Source organism: Erigeron canadensis, chromosome 3 (assembly GCF_010389155.1).
Source record: "Erigeron canadensis isolate Cc75 chromosome 3, C_canadensis_v1, whole genome shotgun sequence".
In the NCBI taxonomy this organism is placed as follows: domain Eukaryota; kingdom Viridiplantae; phylum Streptophyta; class Magnoliopsida; order Asterales; family Asteraceae; genus Erigeron; species Erigeron canadensis.
This window is the reverse complement of record NC_057763.1, coordinates 39,327,597-39,345,240: the sequence shown is the minus strand read 5'-3', so window position 1 is coordinate 39,345,240 and position 17,644 is coordinate 39,327,597. Positions and strand designations below refer to the sequence as shown.

The window sequence follows — 17,644 nt, the reverse complement described above, 5'->3', positions numbered from 1 at the left end:
AGAATAGAAACGTATATGCATTACTATTAATTAACAAAGTAATGAATAGAATAAGTACCTTTGAGCAAAGCTTCCAATAATATTATTATTATTAATAATTATTATTATTAAATAGGGTCTAAAGTAAAACCCCTCTACGATCACACACTTGACACCCCTATATCGTATGCTAGTACTCGATCACGAACTCACAAACCCGTTGTGTACCTCAAAGAAAACGAAAACCAAAATTCTTTTGTTGCCATCGAACAAAACTTAAAATCACACTTTAGGACAAGTGATTTAAATAATATATAACATTACTTTGAAAAGAAATTCAAAGACTAATGTCTTTGGTTTTGTGATTTTCGGCCGAGAGAGAGAGATAGATTTTAGGGTTTTCACAAATCTAATTGTCTTGAATGAATAAAATCTTTAACCGTTGGTCTCTATTTAAAATGACTAATTAGAAAGGTTTTCTAACTTGGTGGACAAGTTAGAGTGGGATTAGGAAACCCCATAGGAATTTCGGCTCCCCTCCCCTTCATTGTATAATTAGGAAACTTCTAATTTACAATTTAATCATTTCTCTTTTAATTAATTAAACACTATTAAACCTTTAACATAGTTTAATTAATTATTTAAGTGATCGTTTAATTAATTTATTACTATAATACACTAATTAAATATATAAAGTTCACGTGTCATTTTGTGTAACCCCGTAGGCTTAAATAAATACCGGACATGCGTTTATTATAACGTGATCATATTCCAACAATTGAATGGTGTTCCGGCAAACAATACAACTTATTAATGTACAGAACCATTCGTTAATTAAACTAGTATTAGGAGTGCACGAAAAGCCTAGAAAGTTTCAAGATAGAGAGATGTTATATAAACCGCTCATCAAGTCTACGTGAGACTTCCTGGTGCTAGCTTCACTTGTGATCAATTACATCTTTAATCATACTTCATACTTTTATGCCTGCCAACTTCTCGCAACTAGTCCCACAAAGCATAATCATAAAGTCAAGGACCATCGAATCCTGAAATGTGAAAACCATAAACAACATGAAATATAGATCATAAGCGTCCCACTCCTTGGGTAATTATTTAACATCATAAACAACTAACCATATGGGGTATGGAAGTCGTAACCCCTACAAGCGGCGTTCTTCTTCCTAAGCTCCATCCCCTCGATAGATAGATTGTCCTCTGGATCAGACCAATCATCTCCACTGTCCTCTGAATCAGACCGATCATCTTCACTATCTGAACAACCATCTACACCCAGTTAAAGCATTGTAATTGAGGATCAATGAAAACATTGTCTATGGGTTTCAACAGCAAGTGATAACCAAGCAGAACATTAAAAAATTCCAAAGAAACCCGACCTTCTAATGGAGGATATGTCAGGACAAAGTAGCTGAAACTTCTGCGTCCGGATGCCGTTTGGCATTTAACTTTTGTCTCATAGATGCCAAGATTTCCTTTTTCACGTGCCATTATAGTCAGGTAAAAATAATACACCCCGACCATCTTTATATAGGTGCACTTGAGAAACTCAATACCATCAATGCGGTTATGTTCGCTCTCCTTAATAAGCTAGCAACATAAACTTGCTTAACAAATATGACAAAAAACATATGGTAGAAGATTCAAAGAAGTTGGAAGAAAATCTAATCATCTCAAAAGCTTGGTTGAAGGTATCAATCGCAAAGGAACTAATAAGACCAACAACAGGATTATTGAGCGGAATTGGCCTTTTTTCTTTCTCTACATGTGAATAACCTAGAGATATTGAAATAAGTGCACGCTGCAACACACATGGAATATGTCATCAAAACAAGGCTTGTGCCAGTAAATCTGAACATGTATGTTGTTGATTGAGTCGAGAGTTATAGAGATGCACCTTATAGGGCTCAAAATTTAACACAAGATTTTGAATTTTATCATCAAATAAAACAATGCAATTATGAAAAACATTTTATGATATGGTTTATGTTTAAACATATTATATAAGTTTGTGACAAGTGCGAGTACTGAAATAGGGATATTATGATACTTCAAGTCGTTTTGTTTATATAACAGGTATAAGCTAAGCTTCATTTTATACAAATATTAACGGTTTTGTGCAGGTTTACAAGACTCAAGATTTAGACGCTTAATTTTAAAAATATTTAAACTATATAAACAAAAATAGTAGGTCGCAATTTATTCATTATGTCGTATTATCATTCTCTTGTAGTCGTTTTATTGATGTATTAGTTCTCTATCTTGCATTCATCTTTCTTATATTTCTTTCAGTATTGTTCATCTGGTTAATAATCTTTGTATGAGTGAAGAGTGATTGTAATGAGGTATTATTGTTGTAATAGTTTAGGTTTGATTAGGCTATCTCCAATGCTAAAGACGCCCTTAGGCGTCCTTGAGCTGCCACATCATATCCTTACAAATCCTTATATATCCTTATAAATCCTTCAAATCCTATAATTTTATCTCCAACCATACAAACATCCTTACATATCCTTATCACCAAATAAAAACAGAAATATGTTAGCTAAGGACAAGTAAGGGCATGCCTTAGGTAAGGACATCCTTCAAAAAAATCCTTAGTTTTGGACAAACTTCAACGACAAAGGATATCCAAGGGCACCTAAGGGCGCCTAAGGACACCCCCGTTGGAGATAGCCTTAATTACACAAAATAGTTCTAGTATTTGTTGATCTTGTTTCTGGGTGGTTGTTTAAGAATGTAAAACAATTGCAGGATGTACACATACCATCGATTTAGCAAATTCTAGAAACTGCAGCCAGATTTTCTTCCCCTCGTCATTCAAGGGAACCATGTCCGTTTTTGGGGTCTTCCCGTTGGGATCCAACGGATTGTACCGTGGTGAAAACCCTGAAAAACAAACTAAAAAAAAGAACTTACCAAGTCACGATTCATGCATTAACACATTTTCATCAACTTTAAGACATAAGAAAATATCGCCAAAACTAAGAGTTGAAATGCATACCATGTCTCTTTGGTGAATCAGAAATAATAATATCACTGTCAGTTATTACAAGAGACTTCTTGGGCATAAGGGTGCTTGCGGTGGCAGGGTCACTACAAACAGAAAAGTTGTATGAGTATATACAGAGTAATGTAGTTTACTTACAAGCATATAACAAATTATAATATAAAGACCCGAATGAAACGTACTATTTCTAGCGACGCGTGGGAGAACCTTGATATCCTTATAGTAGTCAACCTTGATATCCTTATAGTAGTCAACCAAAACACATAGTTGATCAATAAGTAAAATAAAGTTAAAACAAGAAACAATCGAAGTCTAGAATAGGCAATTCCATATATGACACGTATATAAACGGGTTTGGTTTAATGGGTCAATAAGACTAGCACGTTGAATAAAGTTAACACTTCTTGTGTGTATTTCATAAATCTAAAATCTATAATGTGTATCATGTAGCTTTTAATATAAGACGGTTGGAATTGGGTCCTATGTTGAGTATTAAACACATTGTATTTGTGTTCATGTTTTCGACAAGATTATTAATTAATTGATTGACCGTCATAAGAAGTAACCAAAACAAACTAATTCAAACACTAAAAATCGAGTAACATGCTAGCTTATTATAAAAAAAATAAGCTGCTTATTCTTAATCGGCATAAGCCCAATACATAACACATAAGCTAACCCAACACCCTTAAGTAAATTTAAAGAAGCGGTCTATTACAAACAACAACAACAACAACAACAACAACAACAACAATAATAATAATAATAATAATAATAATAATAATTGTAGTAAACGTGTGTTAAAAACACGCCCAAGGATCCGAGAGAAGTTTATAGTAATATTAGTTTTATGCGGAATGGAAGTAATATATCAAGTGTAATCAAACACCAAATAGAAATAAAGTAATAGAGACACGAGGATTTTACGTGGAAAACCCAAAACGGGAAAAAACCACGGGTGGCGGAAGCCGAGAAACAATTCACTATAATTTTGCAGTGTTTACAGAGTTTGGAAAAATAGAAAATACATGCAGAGCTTTTGTATCTCTAGTACATGTGTTTTGTGATGTGTTGTGTTTTTCATGTTCTACGTTGCATGGTAATGCATCCTTTTATAGAGCAATAAGATCATATATTGTCAAAGTCTTCAACCTATAGTATAGGCCATAGCTTGATGTCTTTGAAAACACATTTTCATGTTCTTCTCCTCATGTTCCCTCTGTTCCTTTTTTACTAAGGCAAACATGTGCTAAATGAAAAACTCATGCATGCAACGACCAAAACAAATCACAATTGAATTGTGATTTCTTACTAGTAAGGAAAAGTCCATATCACTATTTAGCTTGAGATATTAGACTTTAGCATATGAAGACAATATACTTCAATAATAATAATAATAATAATAATAATAATAATAATAATAATAATAATAATAATAATAATAATAATAATAATAATAATAATGTATCAATGAAATCTTACATCATCGGGAAGTTTCATAGTACGTATCATCTTGCATCGACGAGGAACAACATGATTTGTTGGGGAAGTTCAAGTTACAAGGGTAAGAAATCAATAACCGGATTTTTCTTTGTATCGTGATATCACTTTCCGAAAATAACAATTCGACCCTAATTGTCTGGGTTTTGTTTTGGGATAATACAAAGAGTGATGTTCTAGATTTTGGCAGAAATCTAGAACCCGTTCGCTATAGAGTATTTCGTGTTTTGTATATATTTTCTCACATATCAATTCTCTATAAGAGACACCCAAAAGATTTAATAACTGAAAGAGATCAAAGTTTATGTATATGTTTTCTCATATCCCATGGAGTCTATGCATGGACATATTTATAGGAGGTAGCAAAGTTTCATATATGTTTGATGACATATAATATAATATCATATAAGAGTTTTCCATACGAAAAGAAGAAAAGAAATTGACAACATGATTGTGATTTTCCTTTTCACTATACAGTGAATTGACAAAATGGAAATGTGAATAAGAATTTAGATCATGTGCCTATGTTCCTTATCAAAGCAAGACACAGTTACCAACAGATTCACTTTTCCATTTTCAAACTTGTACTTCTATCAAATTTCTACACGTAAATTTCAATAATGTCATGCTAGCAATTTCACATTTAGAATTCATGTAAAAAATGTTATAGTTATGTCTAACAGTTATTACAAAACTTTTGGGTCAGAGATGTCATTTACTTGATGAGTGTACACTCCGTACCTCCAAACCCATTTCTAAGTGTTAAAACAATATCCCTTAATTACACTAAATTAATAACATGATTGCTGTTGGATAATTACCAAAAGTTAATGAGATATATCTCTTACAAATCAAACAAAATACATGTATATACATTATATATACATACCATGTTCTTTTGATTTGACCCATTGCGAAACCCTAGACTCAAATTGGCGCCCAAAAGTGACAATCATGAATTTACGTAAATCCAAATTGGCGACCAAAAGTAGTTATCGACTTATCGGTAAAATGTAGATTAATATAGTTCTATCTTTTCTTCTTTTACATTGAGCCCCTTTTCTTTTGTTATAATTTGCATTAGGCCACAGGCCCTAACCAATGCTTTAGCTATCCTTCCAAAAAAACAAATGACTTTTTTTTTCTTCCAAACTTTCAACTTAAACTTTCTAAGATTTGAAAAACAAAAATACCTTTCTCTTTTTATATACTAATTTAAACATCTCCACCTATAATACACTTATTGAAAAAATTTACAATATAAATCCCTTGTCGAATTAGTAAAAAGTATAACAACATATCTATAGTATTTATAGATAATGGGCTACTACAAGTCTTGGTGTTAATGCATCTTGACATTTTTTTACTTCAAAAGCGGATATAATACACCTTTTGCAAATATTTTGTTCGGATCCATAATGGTTTGAAATGGAATTCAACGGTTCTGAAAAGAAAATATTATATCGTGCCGAAATGCAAACTAGCAGCTTTTGGCTCGAGTCAATCTTGGTATTGACTTGACGACTTTCAAAGTATTAAGCGCTGACAGTCTATTATGTGATGAAAGCAAATAATCTGAACATCAACTCTTCTTTGTTGCAACATTGCTTTGGAGATTCAGAAGTTCGCCATCAGATAGTGGAAGAGACCATATTTTTCATTCTCAACGATGTTGAAGGATTACTTCATAATTTAATGCTAGCCAACTTATTCGCAACTAGTCCCGCACAACAGCAACATAAAATCAAGGAACATCAAATCCTGAAAGATGAAAACCATAAACTGCATCAAATATAGATCATAAGCATCCCACTCCTTGGGTAATTATTTAACATCATAAACAACTAACCATGTGGGGTGTGGTAGTCGTAACCCCTACATGTGGCATCCTTCCTCCTAAGCTCCATCCCCTCAATAGATAGATTGTCCTCAGGATCAGACCAATCACGATCTGAACTATCTACACCTAGATATTAGATCATAATTATGAGAGGTGCGGAAATTTTATAATTTCTAAGTTAAAGGTTAGATTGACCCGGAAATATTTATTGTCCATTCTACAACTAAGTACATAAAAGTTATTAATATAGTATATACTTATATATGATATGAATGAATATATTATAGCAATTGCACATAATAAAAAAATTTATTTATTGCTTACCTTCTGATGGAGAATAAGTCAGGAAAAAGTAGCTCAAACTTAGGGCACCGTCATCACTTTGACATTTAACTTTCGTCTCATAGATGCCTAAGGTTTCCTTCTTCACATGCCTTTATAGTCAAGTAAAAATAATAAACCCCAGTCATCTTTATATAGGTGCACTTAAGAAATTCAACAACATCAATGCGGTTGTCTTCGTCCTCCTTAATAAGTTGGTAACATAAATTTGCTTAGTATAACGAATACGATAAAAAACAAATAATAGAAGGTTCAAAGCAGTTGGAAGGAAATCTAATCATCTTAAAGGCCTTGTTGAAGGTATCAACTACAAAGTAACCAATAAGACGAACAACAGGATTGTCGAGTGGAATTATCTTTTTTTCTTTCTCTACACGTGAACGATCGAGAGATATAGAAATAAGTGCAGGTGTAACACCCCAACAAGGCGGAATCATGGGGTATCACACATAAGCATAATCCCCTAGTCGGGAATAATGAATCACGGATCCAAGGAGTCCAAGTCCAATTCTAGCATAAACAAGCAAACAATCATCCAATACGTCCTGGAGCTAAGCTGTCACCTGAAAAGTGTACTAAAACGGGTCAACATAAAGTTGGTGAGTTCGTAGGGACAAGTAAAAGGAAACAAGTGTGTCGGGATAACAACCGTTAACGATATACGAGGATTAGAATACCTAATTAAGTTCCAAGGAAACCCTAAAAGGTTTCACGTTAGCACAATATCAATACAATCAACGTTTAACAACAACGATTCATATAATGATTAGCAACGTTCAATAACGTGGGCTCAACAACCCATAACTTGGATATAAAGATACCCATAACGTGGATATAAAAATACCCATAACGTGGATATAGAGATACCCATAACGTGGATATAAAGATACCCATAACGTGGATTCAACAATCCATAACGTGGATATAAAGATACCCATATCACGTTACGACTTACATATATTTCAAATGCGTCATATCACGTTACGACTTACATATATTTCAAAGGCGTCATATCACGTTACGACTTACATATATTTCAAATGCGTCATATCACGTTACGTTTCAACTAAACATTCATATACAATATACACGTTAAACAATATCGTTATCAACAACGTTATACCACAAATCGTGGGCTTATCGTTATGCCATCAAGATGGACTTAATCGTTATCACAAATCACAAATCTATAATACGTTATAGGGGAAATATTATCATGCAATGTCCTAGGTCCCGTTCCATATCAAAACGTTTTCCATCATCCAACAACACAATGCACATACACTTCATACGATTTTACTTTCAAGGAACCCTTGATGCTTATATATAGGGTCACCCGCAACCTTCCCACCACATCTCCAACTCATTGAAAGTAAGATCGTCTAATATGTATGTACAACTAACCAAATCACAATGTGTATACATAAGCAAGTCAATATGTCAACGGAACAATCAATCAATCGATTAAGCAACAATCAAACAAGCATGTACACTTTTCAGCCCGAATCTCAGTTGAGTAAGGAGGGTTTACGAAACTCACCTGTGATGAGCAATGACAAGCCCAAGATGAAAGGAAATAGAACCCACGTCCACGATAGCTGAAACATATCATACACGTACACATTAATTCTAAAGCATATCAAGAGGTAAGGCCCTATCAATATTGACCTAATATTACTTACTATGAAAGCTTTATTATGTCCATTCTATAAGGCTTTGATCCAACCGAGGTGGAATCATTACGTTTTGTTTCACAATGACTAGTCGGGACATGACCACTGTTGCTTCCTCTAAACTTTTATTATGATAAAATTATGTTCTGGGATAATTGGCCTATATCAATGGAAAGAAGACTCAATTACGCTTCTGTGGCCGCTTGAATCATCAAAAACGGACTTACGGTTAAAAGTTATTGACGTTTGAAAAATGACTTTGCTGCTGTGTATCGCGACGCGATAAATTGAATTCACGGCGCGATAAATTGACATCGCGGCGCGATATTTTGATATCACGGCGCGATATTTTGACCTGAACACAATTTTGATCGAACTTCACCCCTAGCGACGCGAGGAAGACCGCTCACGACGCGATTCAACCCAGATCAGTCCCAAATCAAGCCAAATACGAACCAAGCTCAACCCAAACTCAATTCTTGACCTTGAAATCGATTTAGGAGGTGCCAAGACTCATTTTGAAGCATAATTACACATATTTTGACATAAATAAACATAAACCACAGCTTAGTTTTGATTCATAACATCAATTCTTCTCCAAAATCATTCATGATCCTTTTCAAACCCTAATTGACTAAAAATTCGTTTTTGACTCGATTCAAGACCCAAACATGTTTATATTCAACTAAAAACAGGTTTAACAACACAAAATGATTAGTATGGGATAGTTTTTACTTACTAAATCTTCCAATTGCCTTTAAATCCGAATGTCTTAAACATGGATATTTCTTGCACTTGGAGATTTAATCCTTTGATATGATGTTTACTTGATGATGATGAAGAAGAATTTGTTACTAATCTAGCCCAAACAACAATTGATAATCCAAGAATTTAGAGAGAAGAAGAAGGTGTTTTTGGTGTTTACTTTTGAAGAGAAAAGAGAAAGGAAGAAATGAAAAGGGAAAGGAATGGGGGAGGGAGTTGGGGGCCGACCTAGGAAGGTCCAAAAGTGGCTCCCGTTCCGCTGACTTCGACCAATAGCTATTCCTTATCCTTTTTAAACGCTAAAACAAAACCGTAATCCCAACTAAACTCAACGTTACGTTAAAACACGATAAAACGTTCGATAATTCATATAAACCAACAAAATCGTTCATTTTCTTTTACGTTCAATTTACAAGTCAACTAAGTCAAATATCACGGATGTTACAGCAGGCTGCAACACATAAGGTATATGTCATCAAAACAAGCTTGCGCCATAGAAATGAACATGAACATGTATGTTAAAAATATGATTGAAATTCAATATTTGGTTGAATTTCAATATGACATATGTAAATGTTGTAGTGATTGTGGTTCATTAATCTTTATGATAGTGTCGAGATATAAGGAGATGCACATGATAAGGCCCATGATTAACATATGACTTTCGACTTGTCGTTAAATAATACAATGCAATTATAAATACTATTTTATGATATGGTTTATGTTTGAACATATTATTTGAGTTTGTAATAAGTGAAAGTACAGAAATAGGGCTATTATGGTACTTGAAGAGTTTGTTTATATAACAGGTATAAATAGATTCATTTCATACAATAAAAGGTTTTGAGCAGGTTTTCATACCAGTATTGGTTCTCTCTTGTATTCATCTTTCTTATATTTCTTTCAGTATTGTTCATCTTGTTAATCATCTTTGTATGAGTGAAGAGTGATTGTAACGAGGCATTGTTGTAATAGTTTAGGTTGGATTAATTACACAAGATAGTTCTAGTATTTGTTGATTGTATGCTATAACAGAATTTTGTGTATACTATAACAGAACTTTGAGTGTAACTATTCTTTATTGATTGTATGTGTTAAACATATCATTTTGTGTATGCTATTACAAAATTTTGTGTATGTATTGTTTGTTGATTGTATGTGTTAGTCTTTGACAATTCTTGGCCTTTACAACAGCACCTCTTTGTCTGTTATTATCTTGGGCACTCTTGATTTAATGACAGCCCCTCTTAGTCTTGAAATATACTTTAGCATTCTTGGTCTTTATGACAATCTCTATATGATTGTAATGAAAAATATATGTCTTTTTGTGTGATTGTTGGAATCTTGTGATTTCCTGCACGTGTTCTTGCATCATCTCATATTTTATATTTTTAAGTGAATTATGTGATATTTGATTATTTGCTCTTATAATGTCTTATATTTTTTGGTGAATTGTGTAACTCTTACCTTATAATGTCTTAATGTCTTTCTGTTTTCAATGTAAAATATAATGTCCATTGTTCAATTAGAGAGGTTCTCTTCTAAAGAATCATGTAATTCTACTCTTACTATTTGATATCCTTCTTAGAATCCTACGGTTTGATGCTTAAACAGTTTTGTTTCTCACATGTCTTGTAAAGTTGTTTTATTCTATGTCTAATACAAAATCATTTGGAGTCATGCAATTGTCTTTTTAAGCATAATATAATTTCTGATATTGATATCCTAATATGTTATGTGTGTTCTTGTTGAATCGTTTGAATCATGTCTTAATCAGAATCTATCTTATGATGTCCAATAAAGAATCGAATGGTCCACCTCTTATGCGGAAAACTTTTTTGGTATTGGCTAGTCTTAAATGTTTATAAATATATAAAAATCTTTGTTAAACTAAAATGTGTTCTAGTGTCTTGTTTATTTGGTTGTGGGTTTGCAAGCTATTGATGGTTTGCAATGTGTTTCTATTCTGTTAATTAATAATAATAGAAAAAACCTTGATACAGGTTGACTAACCTGTTATGAGGTAGGATTGTTCAAAAATTTTCAATCTTGGAGCTAAAAATCTTTTTCCCTCTTTATTTTATACTAAAATAAAATGTCTTTATTGCCTAAACAAAGTTTTAAGGAAAACTAGAATCTTTGGCTCTATCCTTTTCCAAGATTGAAGGAGATAATTCTTTGTCGGTATGCATAATTTAACCACTTGAAATCCTTAAACTGGAAATGTTTAGAATGACAAGCATTAAATTAAGAATCCGATGTTCCTTGCTACCAAATACCTGCTCTTCATTGTTGTTGACCATTCAGCTTAATATGTGAAATTTAAATGACAAACTCATCTATAAGAATCATGCTCAGGGAAGTTTTTCATTATATCTACAATTTCATATGGTTGTGGTTGTTTTCTTATTACTTAGTCTTCTATGTTTTTTGAGATATCTAAGTTTCACTTTTTCCACATTCTCGAATTTTTGTTTCACCAAAAACGCTTTAAGTTGAAGCTTTTATGACTGGTCATGGCCAATTGAATCCCATCCAAATTGAACCATAAGACTGAGGAGGGATGTTAAATTTATGATTGAATTCAATCTTTGGTTCAATTTCAATATAAAACTATTGTAGTGATTGTGGTTCATTAATCTTTTGATAGAGTCGAGAATATGTAGATACACCTAATACGGCTCATGATTAATACAGGACTTTGAATTTTTCGTTAAATAATACAATGCAATTATGAATAACATTTTATGATATGGTTTATGTTTAAACATATTATATGAGTGTGACAAGTGCAGGTACTGAAATAGGGTTATTATGATACTTCAAGAGTTGTATCGTTTATATAACAGATATAAGATAAGTCTCAGTTAATACAAACACTAAAGGCTTTGTGCAGATTTATAAGACTCGAGATTTAGAAGGTTTATTTTGTAAATATTTACATTATATATAAACACTATATCAGGTCATATTTTATTCATTCTCTTGTAGTCGTATTATTGAAATATTAGTTTTCTTTTAGTGTTTACATATCTTCGTCTGGTTATTAATCTTTGTATGAGTGAGAGTGATTGTAGTGAGGTAATGTTGTAATAGTTTAGGTTTGATTAATTACACAAGATAGTTCTAGGATTTGTTGATCTTGTTTACTAGTGGATGTTTAAGAATGTAATTTTGGGGTGTATACATACCGTCTCTTTGGTGTATTTCAGAAACTGCAGCCAAACTTTCTTCTGCTCGTCATTCATGAGAACCAACTCTGTATCGGGGTACTTCTGGTTGGGATCTGATGGATCGTAAGGAGGTGGTGAAAACCCTGAAAAACAAAATATGAACTTAAAGTCACTCTCCATGCATTAACTCATGTGAACATAACAAATTGTATGCATATACACCCACACATAGCATATACACCAGACATTGTATATATTAGACCAAGATTTATGTTGCTAGATATATCAAGGATTGTGATGTAATTGTGATTTATATAATCTGGTCTGTATTGTTCAATCCACATCAATACATACAATATACAGTTTCTATAACAAACAAAGTTAATATGGTATCAGAGTTGGCCATCCAACCCTAGCCCCGCAAACAAGCTTCCTGCCCACAACCCCGTTTCCGGCCAGCCACAGCTGCTCCTCTATCATCGGTCCAAAACGACCATCACCGCCTTCACATCTACAGACAAAACAACCCACAGCTCTGTTTGGATTCAAATCGAGTCCCACCAATTACGGTTTCTGGAAGACTATGATCAAACCCTTTCTAATCATAAATGGTCTTTTTGATTACATTGACGGATCCCTAACCTGTCCACCTCAGATACTTCCCACTACATCCTCTGCCTCTGACAAAGAGTCAGCAACCAAACCTCAAACCAACCCAGACTATTCTGCCTGGATCTTGAATGATGCTCACATTCGTATGCTCCTGCTTTCCACCATCTCTGAGGCATCATTTTTTTAAGCATATGTCCAAGGTGATACTTCTCGTGAACTTTGGCTGGCCTCGGAACGTGCTTATGCATCACACATCCTCCCGAGAATACACTCTTAAAACCCAACTTCTCAAGATTGAGATAAAAACCAGAAAATATCTGCTGATTATATTACACGAGCACAAGAATACACAGGAGCCCTACCAAATATTGGGGAGCCAATGAAAGACAAAGATATTGTTATGATTGTTATTGCAGGTCTAAGAGAATAATACAACTCTATGAAACCCAACCTGATGGGAAGGCAGCCTCTGTTACTCTCTTAGAACTTCCAAACCTCCTTGCAGACCATGAGTACATGATCAAAAAGGATGTGCCTGTCTATCTAACAGTTCAAGCCTTCTTGGCCACTGCCAACCAGAAACCCTCACATTCTAACAGCAGCTCAAGCTCCCAACTCCCTGATGAAACCATCAAGTCTCATCAGCAATTAATAACTCAACTGGGCTTTACTGCTGCATCACAGCCCAATCAGGCATTTTACACTAACCATGGATCTGTCACTCGCGGAGCTAACAATCGCCGAGGCCGTGACCGGTATTGATTCTAGATTTTCTTGGGCATCTAATCTTTGAGTTTAGATTTTTCTTGGGCATCTAATCAGAATACAGTCTACGGTTCTGGCAACAGGTGTGACATCAGACACGTTCCTTCACAGTGTCCCAAACATGCAGAAATGTTTACCAAGCCCTTATCTTCACAACAGTTCTTGCTTCTTAGATCCAAGCTGGAGGTCGCTCCCTGGCCTTACCTTGAGGGGGAATATTAGACCAAGATTTATGTTTCTAAATATATCAAGGAATGTGATTTAACTGTGATCTATAGATACCTTAAAAATTTTGTATTAGGGTCTATCTATTCTGCTATGTATTGTTCAATCCACATCAATATAACAGTTTCAATAAAGTTATTACTTAAAACTTGGCCTCAAGCCTAACTACCCTCTCACGTGCTTTATTAGCATCAATAAATCACAAAAGCACAATATAGCATATAAAATCTAAAAGAGAACATAAACTTTTTGTTGGATAACTTCGTCAAGAGCATAAAACTCATAATAATATGCTTAAGAATACTGACATGGCAATACTGTTCTTATTTATACAAGTATTTGATCTTAAAATTCATTTTATGCACTAGCTTGGCCTAACTACAGAGACATGGAAAAGAACTATCCATCACATTATCTTTGCATGCCTATTCTACAGAAGACAACAGCTGTGACACTTTATCACTCCATGTCACACTTACCCCTTCCGTGTCTTTCATAAGGTAACAGATAATGTCCTACTGTAACATCAATCAATACGAAAACGATCGTCAAAAATAAGAGTTGAAATGCATACCATGTCTCTTAGGAGAATCAGAAATTATAATATCACTATCCGTTAGTACAAGTGACTTCTTGGGCACAAGGAAGCCTACGGTGGCTGGGTCACTGCAAGGAAAAAGGACCTTTGTATGAATATTTACATAATAGTGTGTTTTACAGCATATAACAAATGATAACATAAAGACCCAAATGAAACGTACTACTTCCAGCCACGTGGAAGAAACTTGGAATCCTTATAGAAGTCGACATAAATCGGAACCTGGCTTTCAAACGCAGCCAACATCGCCAGAGAATGCTTGTCATTAGGGTTCGTCTCTAATTTTTTCCTGAATGTGTTTGCTTCCATGATGGACTTGTATAAATCCAGCGGAATTTCAGTTGAATCCCCTATTTAAACAATAACAAAGATAAGTTTGAAATGGATAGTATCCTTAAGAAAATGTCTAGCAAATCGAATAGAATTGCATACCATGTCTACCAACATTCTTACTTCTTCCTCTTTTTTCCTTTCTTTTTACTTTGTTGATCAACTGATAAGAATAACACATAATTAACCGAAAGAATAAGTAAATTACAATTAAAAAAAAAAGTAACAGTTAATGTGCAGAATAGGGTTAATGCATGGGTCGACGAAATTCAACTACAACCTACCAACTTTTATGTCCTGTTATATTTCTTCCTTGGTTTTTAACACAGTAACACGTCTTATGTGCATTCCATAAATCTCTCCCTGTATTTCTTTTCTTTTTATAATAGTCTCTATCATCCTATTTATGCAGGTTGATTTATCTGTTTGTTTAATTCATTTGGTGTTCTGTATATACTTTTGTATCTATTAGTGGTGACTGCTGGTTAGTATGTAATTTGAAATTTTAGGGCTTTAATTAGATTTTTATCATGTGCACAGACTCTTTGTCTTATCGGCCAAAAGTTTCCAGTTTAAAGGATAATAAATGAGATGATTTTAAGAGTCATCGTGAAGGAAATATCTACATTTTGCTTCTTTTTAAACTTTAACGTTTCTTTTCTATACTATGACAATATTATGCTATATGTTAAGGGGGAAAAAAGATCAGGAGCGCAAAAAAAGTGACTTTATGTTGCTTATAGCTTAACAAAATTGCTATATCAGCCTTTAGCCTTTTGATAACGCGATACCCTTATAAGAGAGTGTTTGGGAATACATATCTAAAGTGTTTATCGCTTCAAAGTTGTGTTCAAAATTTGCCAGCAAATACCCGGCTTAAAAGGAACTGTGTTTTTTGGCTTAAAATAACTGAGTTTGCATAAGTATCAATGAACGGGTGGCAAAAGTTTCACCTATCTAATGTTGTTTCTCACGTCTTATAAAGAAAGGCCCATTAGATCATTAAGCATTATAATTAAGTTAAAATTTATAACCAAAGTTGAAAATAAGAACTTGTTATGGTGCGCTATGGCGAGTCCAACTGGCCTTATTGTCTAAATTAGATCATTTTTCATGAGTCAACTATTACAGGGAATTGAAATTGATGTAAAAGAAATTGCATAAAATTGTCTTTGTATGTACTTTGAAATGACAACGTAAATATGTTATGGAATCTCATAGTTATTGAACCATTCAAGATATTTAAACTCTCTTTTCTTCATCATGTTTATGATAGTTGATTGTGTTTTCAGCTACTGAAATTGAATGTACCTCAATACTTTATAGAAAATGATTTCACAATAACACTAAATGCTGATACTGATACCAAAACGTACGGGTCAACTCTGGATGTACTTCATTACAAACAGGTCAAACATAGAAGGAAAAAAGAACTATCTTTTTGAGAAAATGTGTCAACTCGGGTTGTATTTCATATCACTAAATATGTTTAATGCCATATACTAATTAGTGAGAATCAAATTAGATGTTATAGTAACATAACTCTTTGCAGTCAATGACTAAAAAAAATGGATTTGAGTTGCTAATTAGTGACTATCGATTTATATACTACGGCATAATAACATAACTCTTTGCAGTGAATGCTAACAAGAAACTTATATACTAGGGCATAGCATAGAAAGACATGCTAAGAGATGGGTTAATTGGTGTTGTGGATAAGATATGTGTTTGAGCTGTAGTTGCATTATTAAAGGTATATGTTAACAGCTTGAATATGGGTTAATTATGTAGTATTGAACACAAGAACGATCCTGCATTAAACTTGATTTCAATTATGTACATTAAATTATTTGTAAATAAGTATGTGCTAAGAGCCTAAGATAGGTATTTATCAATATGATGTCTTTTATATTCATTTGTTATTTTGTTCATTTGAAGAATAACCTATGTTTAAGCCGCTACAGAAACGCGGGTAATAATACTAGTTTAAACACTAAAAAGTAAAAAGAAAGGGTAAATGCCTAGTACCCCCTTAGTCCTGTAGAGGAATTTTTCCTCTCAAACTAGCGACCTTGCACCGCTGTGTGGCGGTGAAACCTAGAAACCTTGGCTGATTGAATATGTTTTTGCAGAGATTCGAACTTGGTGGTGTTCCCACCGAGTTGCTTTTTAGGGGGCAGGTGGCCATTAGTTTAAACACTAAAAAGTAACATGCTAGCTTATCATAAATAAGCCATAACCTGCTTATGAATCGGCATAATCCCAAGACATAAGTTAACCCAAACACCCCGTAAGTAAAATTAAAGAAGCAGTCTATTACAAGTGATGATAATAATAACAACAGCAACAACAATAATAATAATGAAAATAATAAAGCACTAATTAAATCTTACATCATCATCGGGAAGTTTCATAGTACGTGCCTTGTACTGTAACATTAAAGAGCTAGTAACTAAATAAAATTAAAGAGCTAGTAACTAAATAAAATATAAAATACTGTAACCTAGTCCTATCTTTTCTTTATTTTCATTGAACGCCTTGTATTTTGTGATATATTGCATTAGGGCCCCTACTTTTGTAGTTTTGTTAATGTATCATTGTATCTTATCCAACGAATTAAGCTCCTAAAAAATACTGTAACATACCTTGGGTTTTTTCTTATTAATTAACATGTCATCTTCTTATAAAACTCCTTTCGGCTTGGTAATTTGTGATGGAAGAATGCAAAGGACCCATTACAGTACTCATTGTGGATTCATTTGTTCCAAAACAAAAAGTAGTATACTAACATTGTTTTGAAGCGGTTAGGTTGTAGCA

At 33.6% G+C, this 17,644-nt stretch overlaps 2 protein-coding genes across 3 annotated transcripts; both read right to left on the bottom strand.

Moving 5' to 3' along the window:
• Positions 1-706: 706 nt before the first annotated feature.
• LOC122594231 lies at positions 707-3,544 on the bottom strand. Of its 2 annotated transcripts, XR_006322954.1 has the most exons (6): positions 3,187-3,544; positions 2,999-3,090; positions 2,762-2,895; positions 1,374-1,795; positions 1,114-1,251; positions 707-1,025 (listed from the first exon to the last, which is right to left on the bottom strand). XR_006322954.1 is itself a non-coding variant. In XM_043766700.1 (3 exons), the coding sequence occupies exons 1-3, from the start codon at positions 1,516-1,518 to the stop codon at positions 1,009-1,011; spliced, it is 312 nt and encodes a 103-aa protein (XP_043622635.1). In that variant the 5' UTR covers positions 1,519-1,849; the 3' UTR covers positions 707-1,008. The 2 variants fall into 2 exon arrangements, 1 of the variants encoding a protein (XP_043622635.1); XM_043766700.1 differs by lacking the exons at positions 2,762-2,895; positions 2,999-3,090; positions 3,187-3,544 and having other exon boundaries at positions 1,114-1,263; positions 1,374-1,849.
• A 2,237-nt stretch (positions 3,545-5,781) lies between these two features.
• On the bottom strand, positions 5,782-17,254 carry LOC122594415. The gene is made up of 9 exons (XM_043766877.1): positions 17,221-17,254; positions 14,930-14,990; positions 14,661-14,847; positions 14,474-14,565; positions 12,316-12,440; positions 8,227-8,284; positions 6,669-7,249; positions 6,354-6,470; positions 5,782-6,265 (listed from the first exon to the last, which is right to left on the bottom strand). Exons 1-7 carry the CDS (start codon positions 17,239-17,241, stop codon positions 7,218-7,220), a joined length of 576 nt encoding a protein of 191 aa, XP_043622812.1. The 5' UTR covers positions 17,242-17,254; the 3' UTR covers positions 5,782-6,265; positions 6,354-6,470; positions 6,669-7,217.
• Positions 17,255-17,644: the final 390 nt, after the last annotated feature.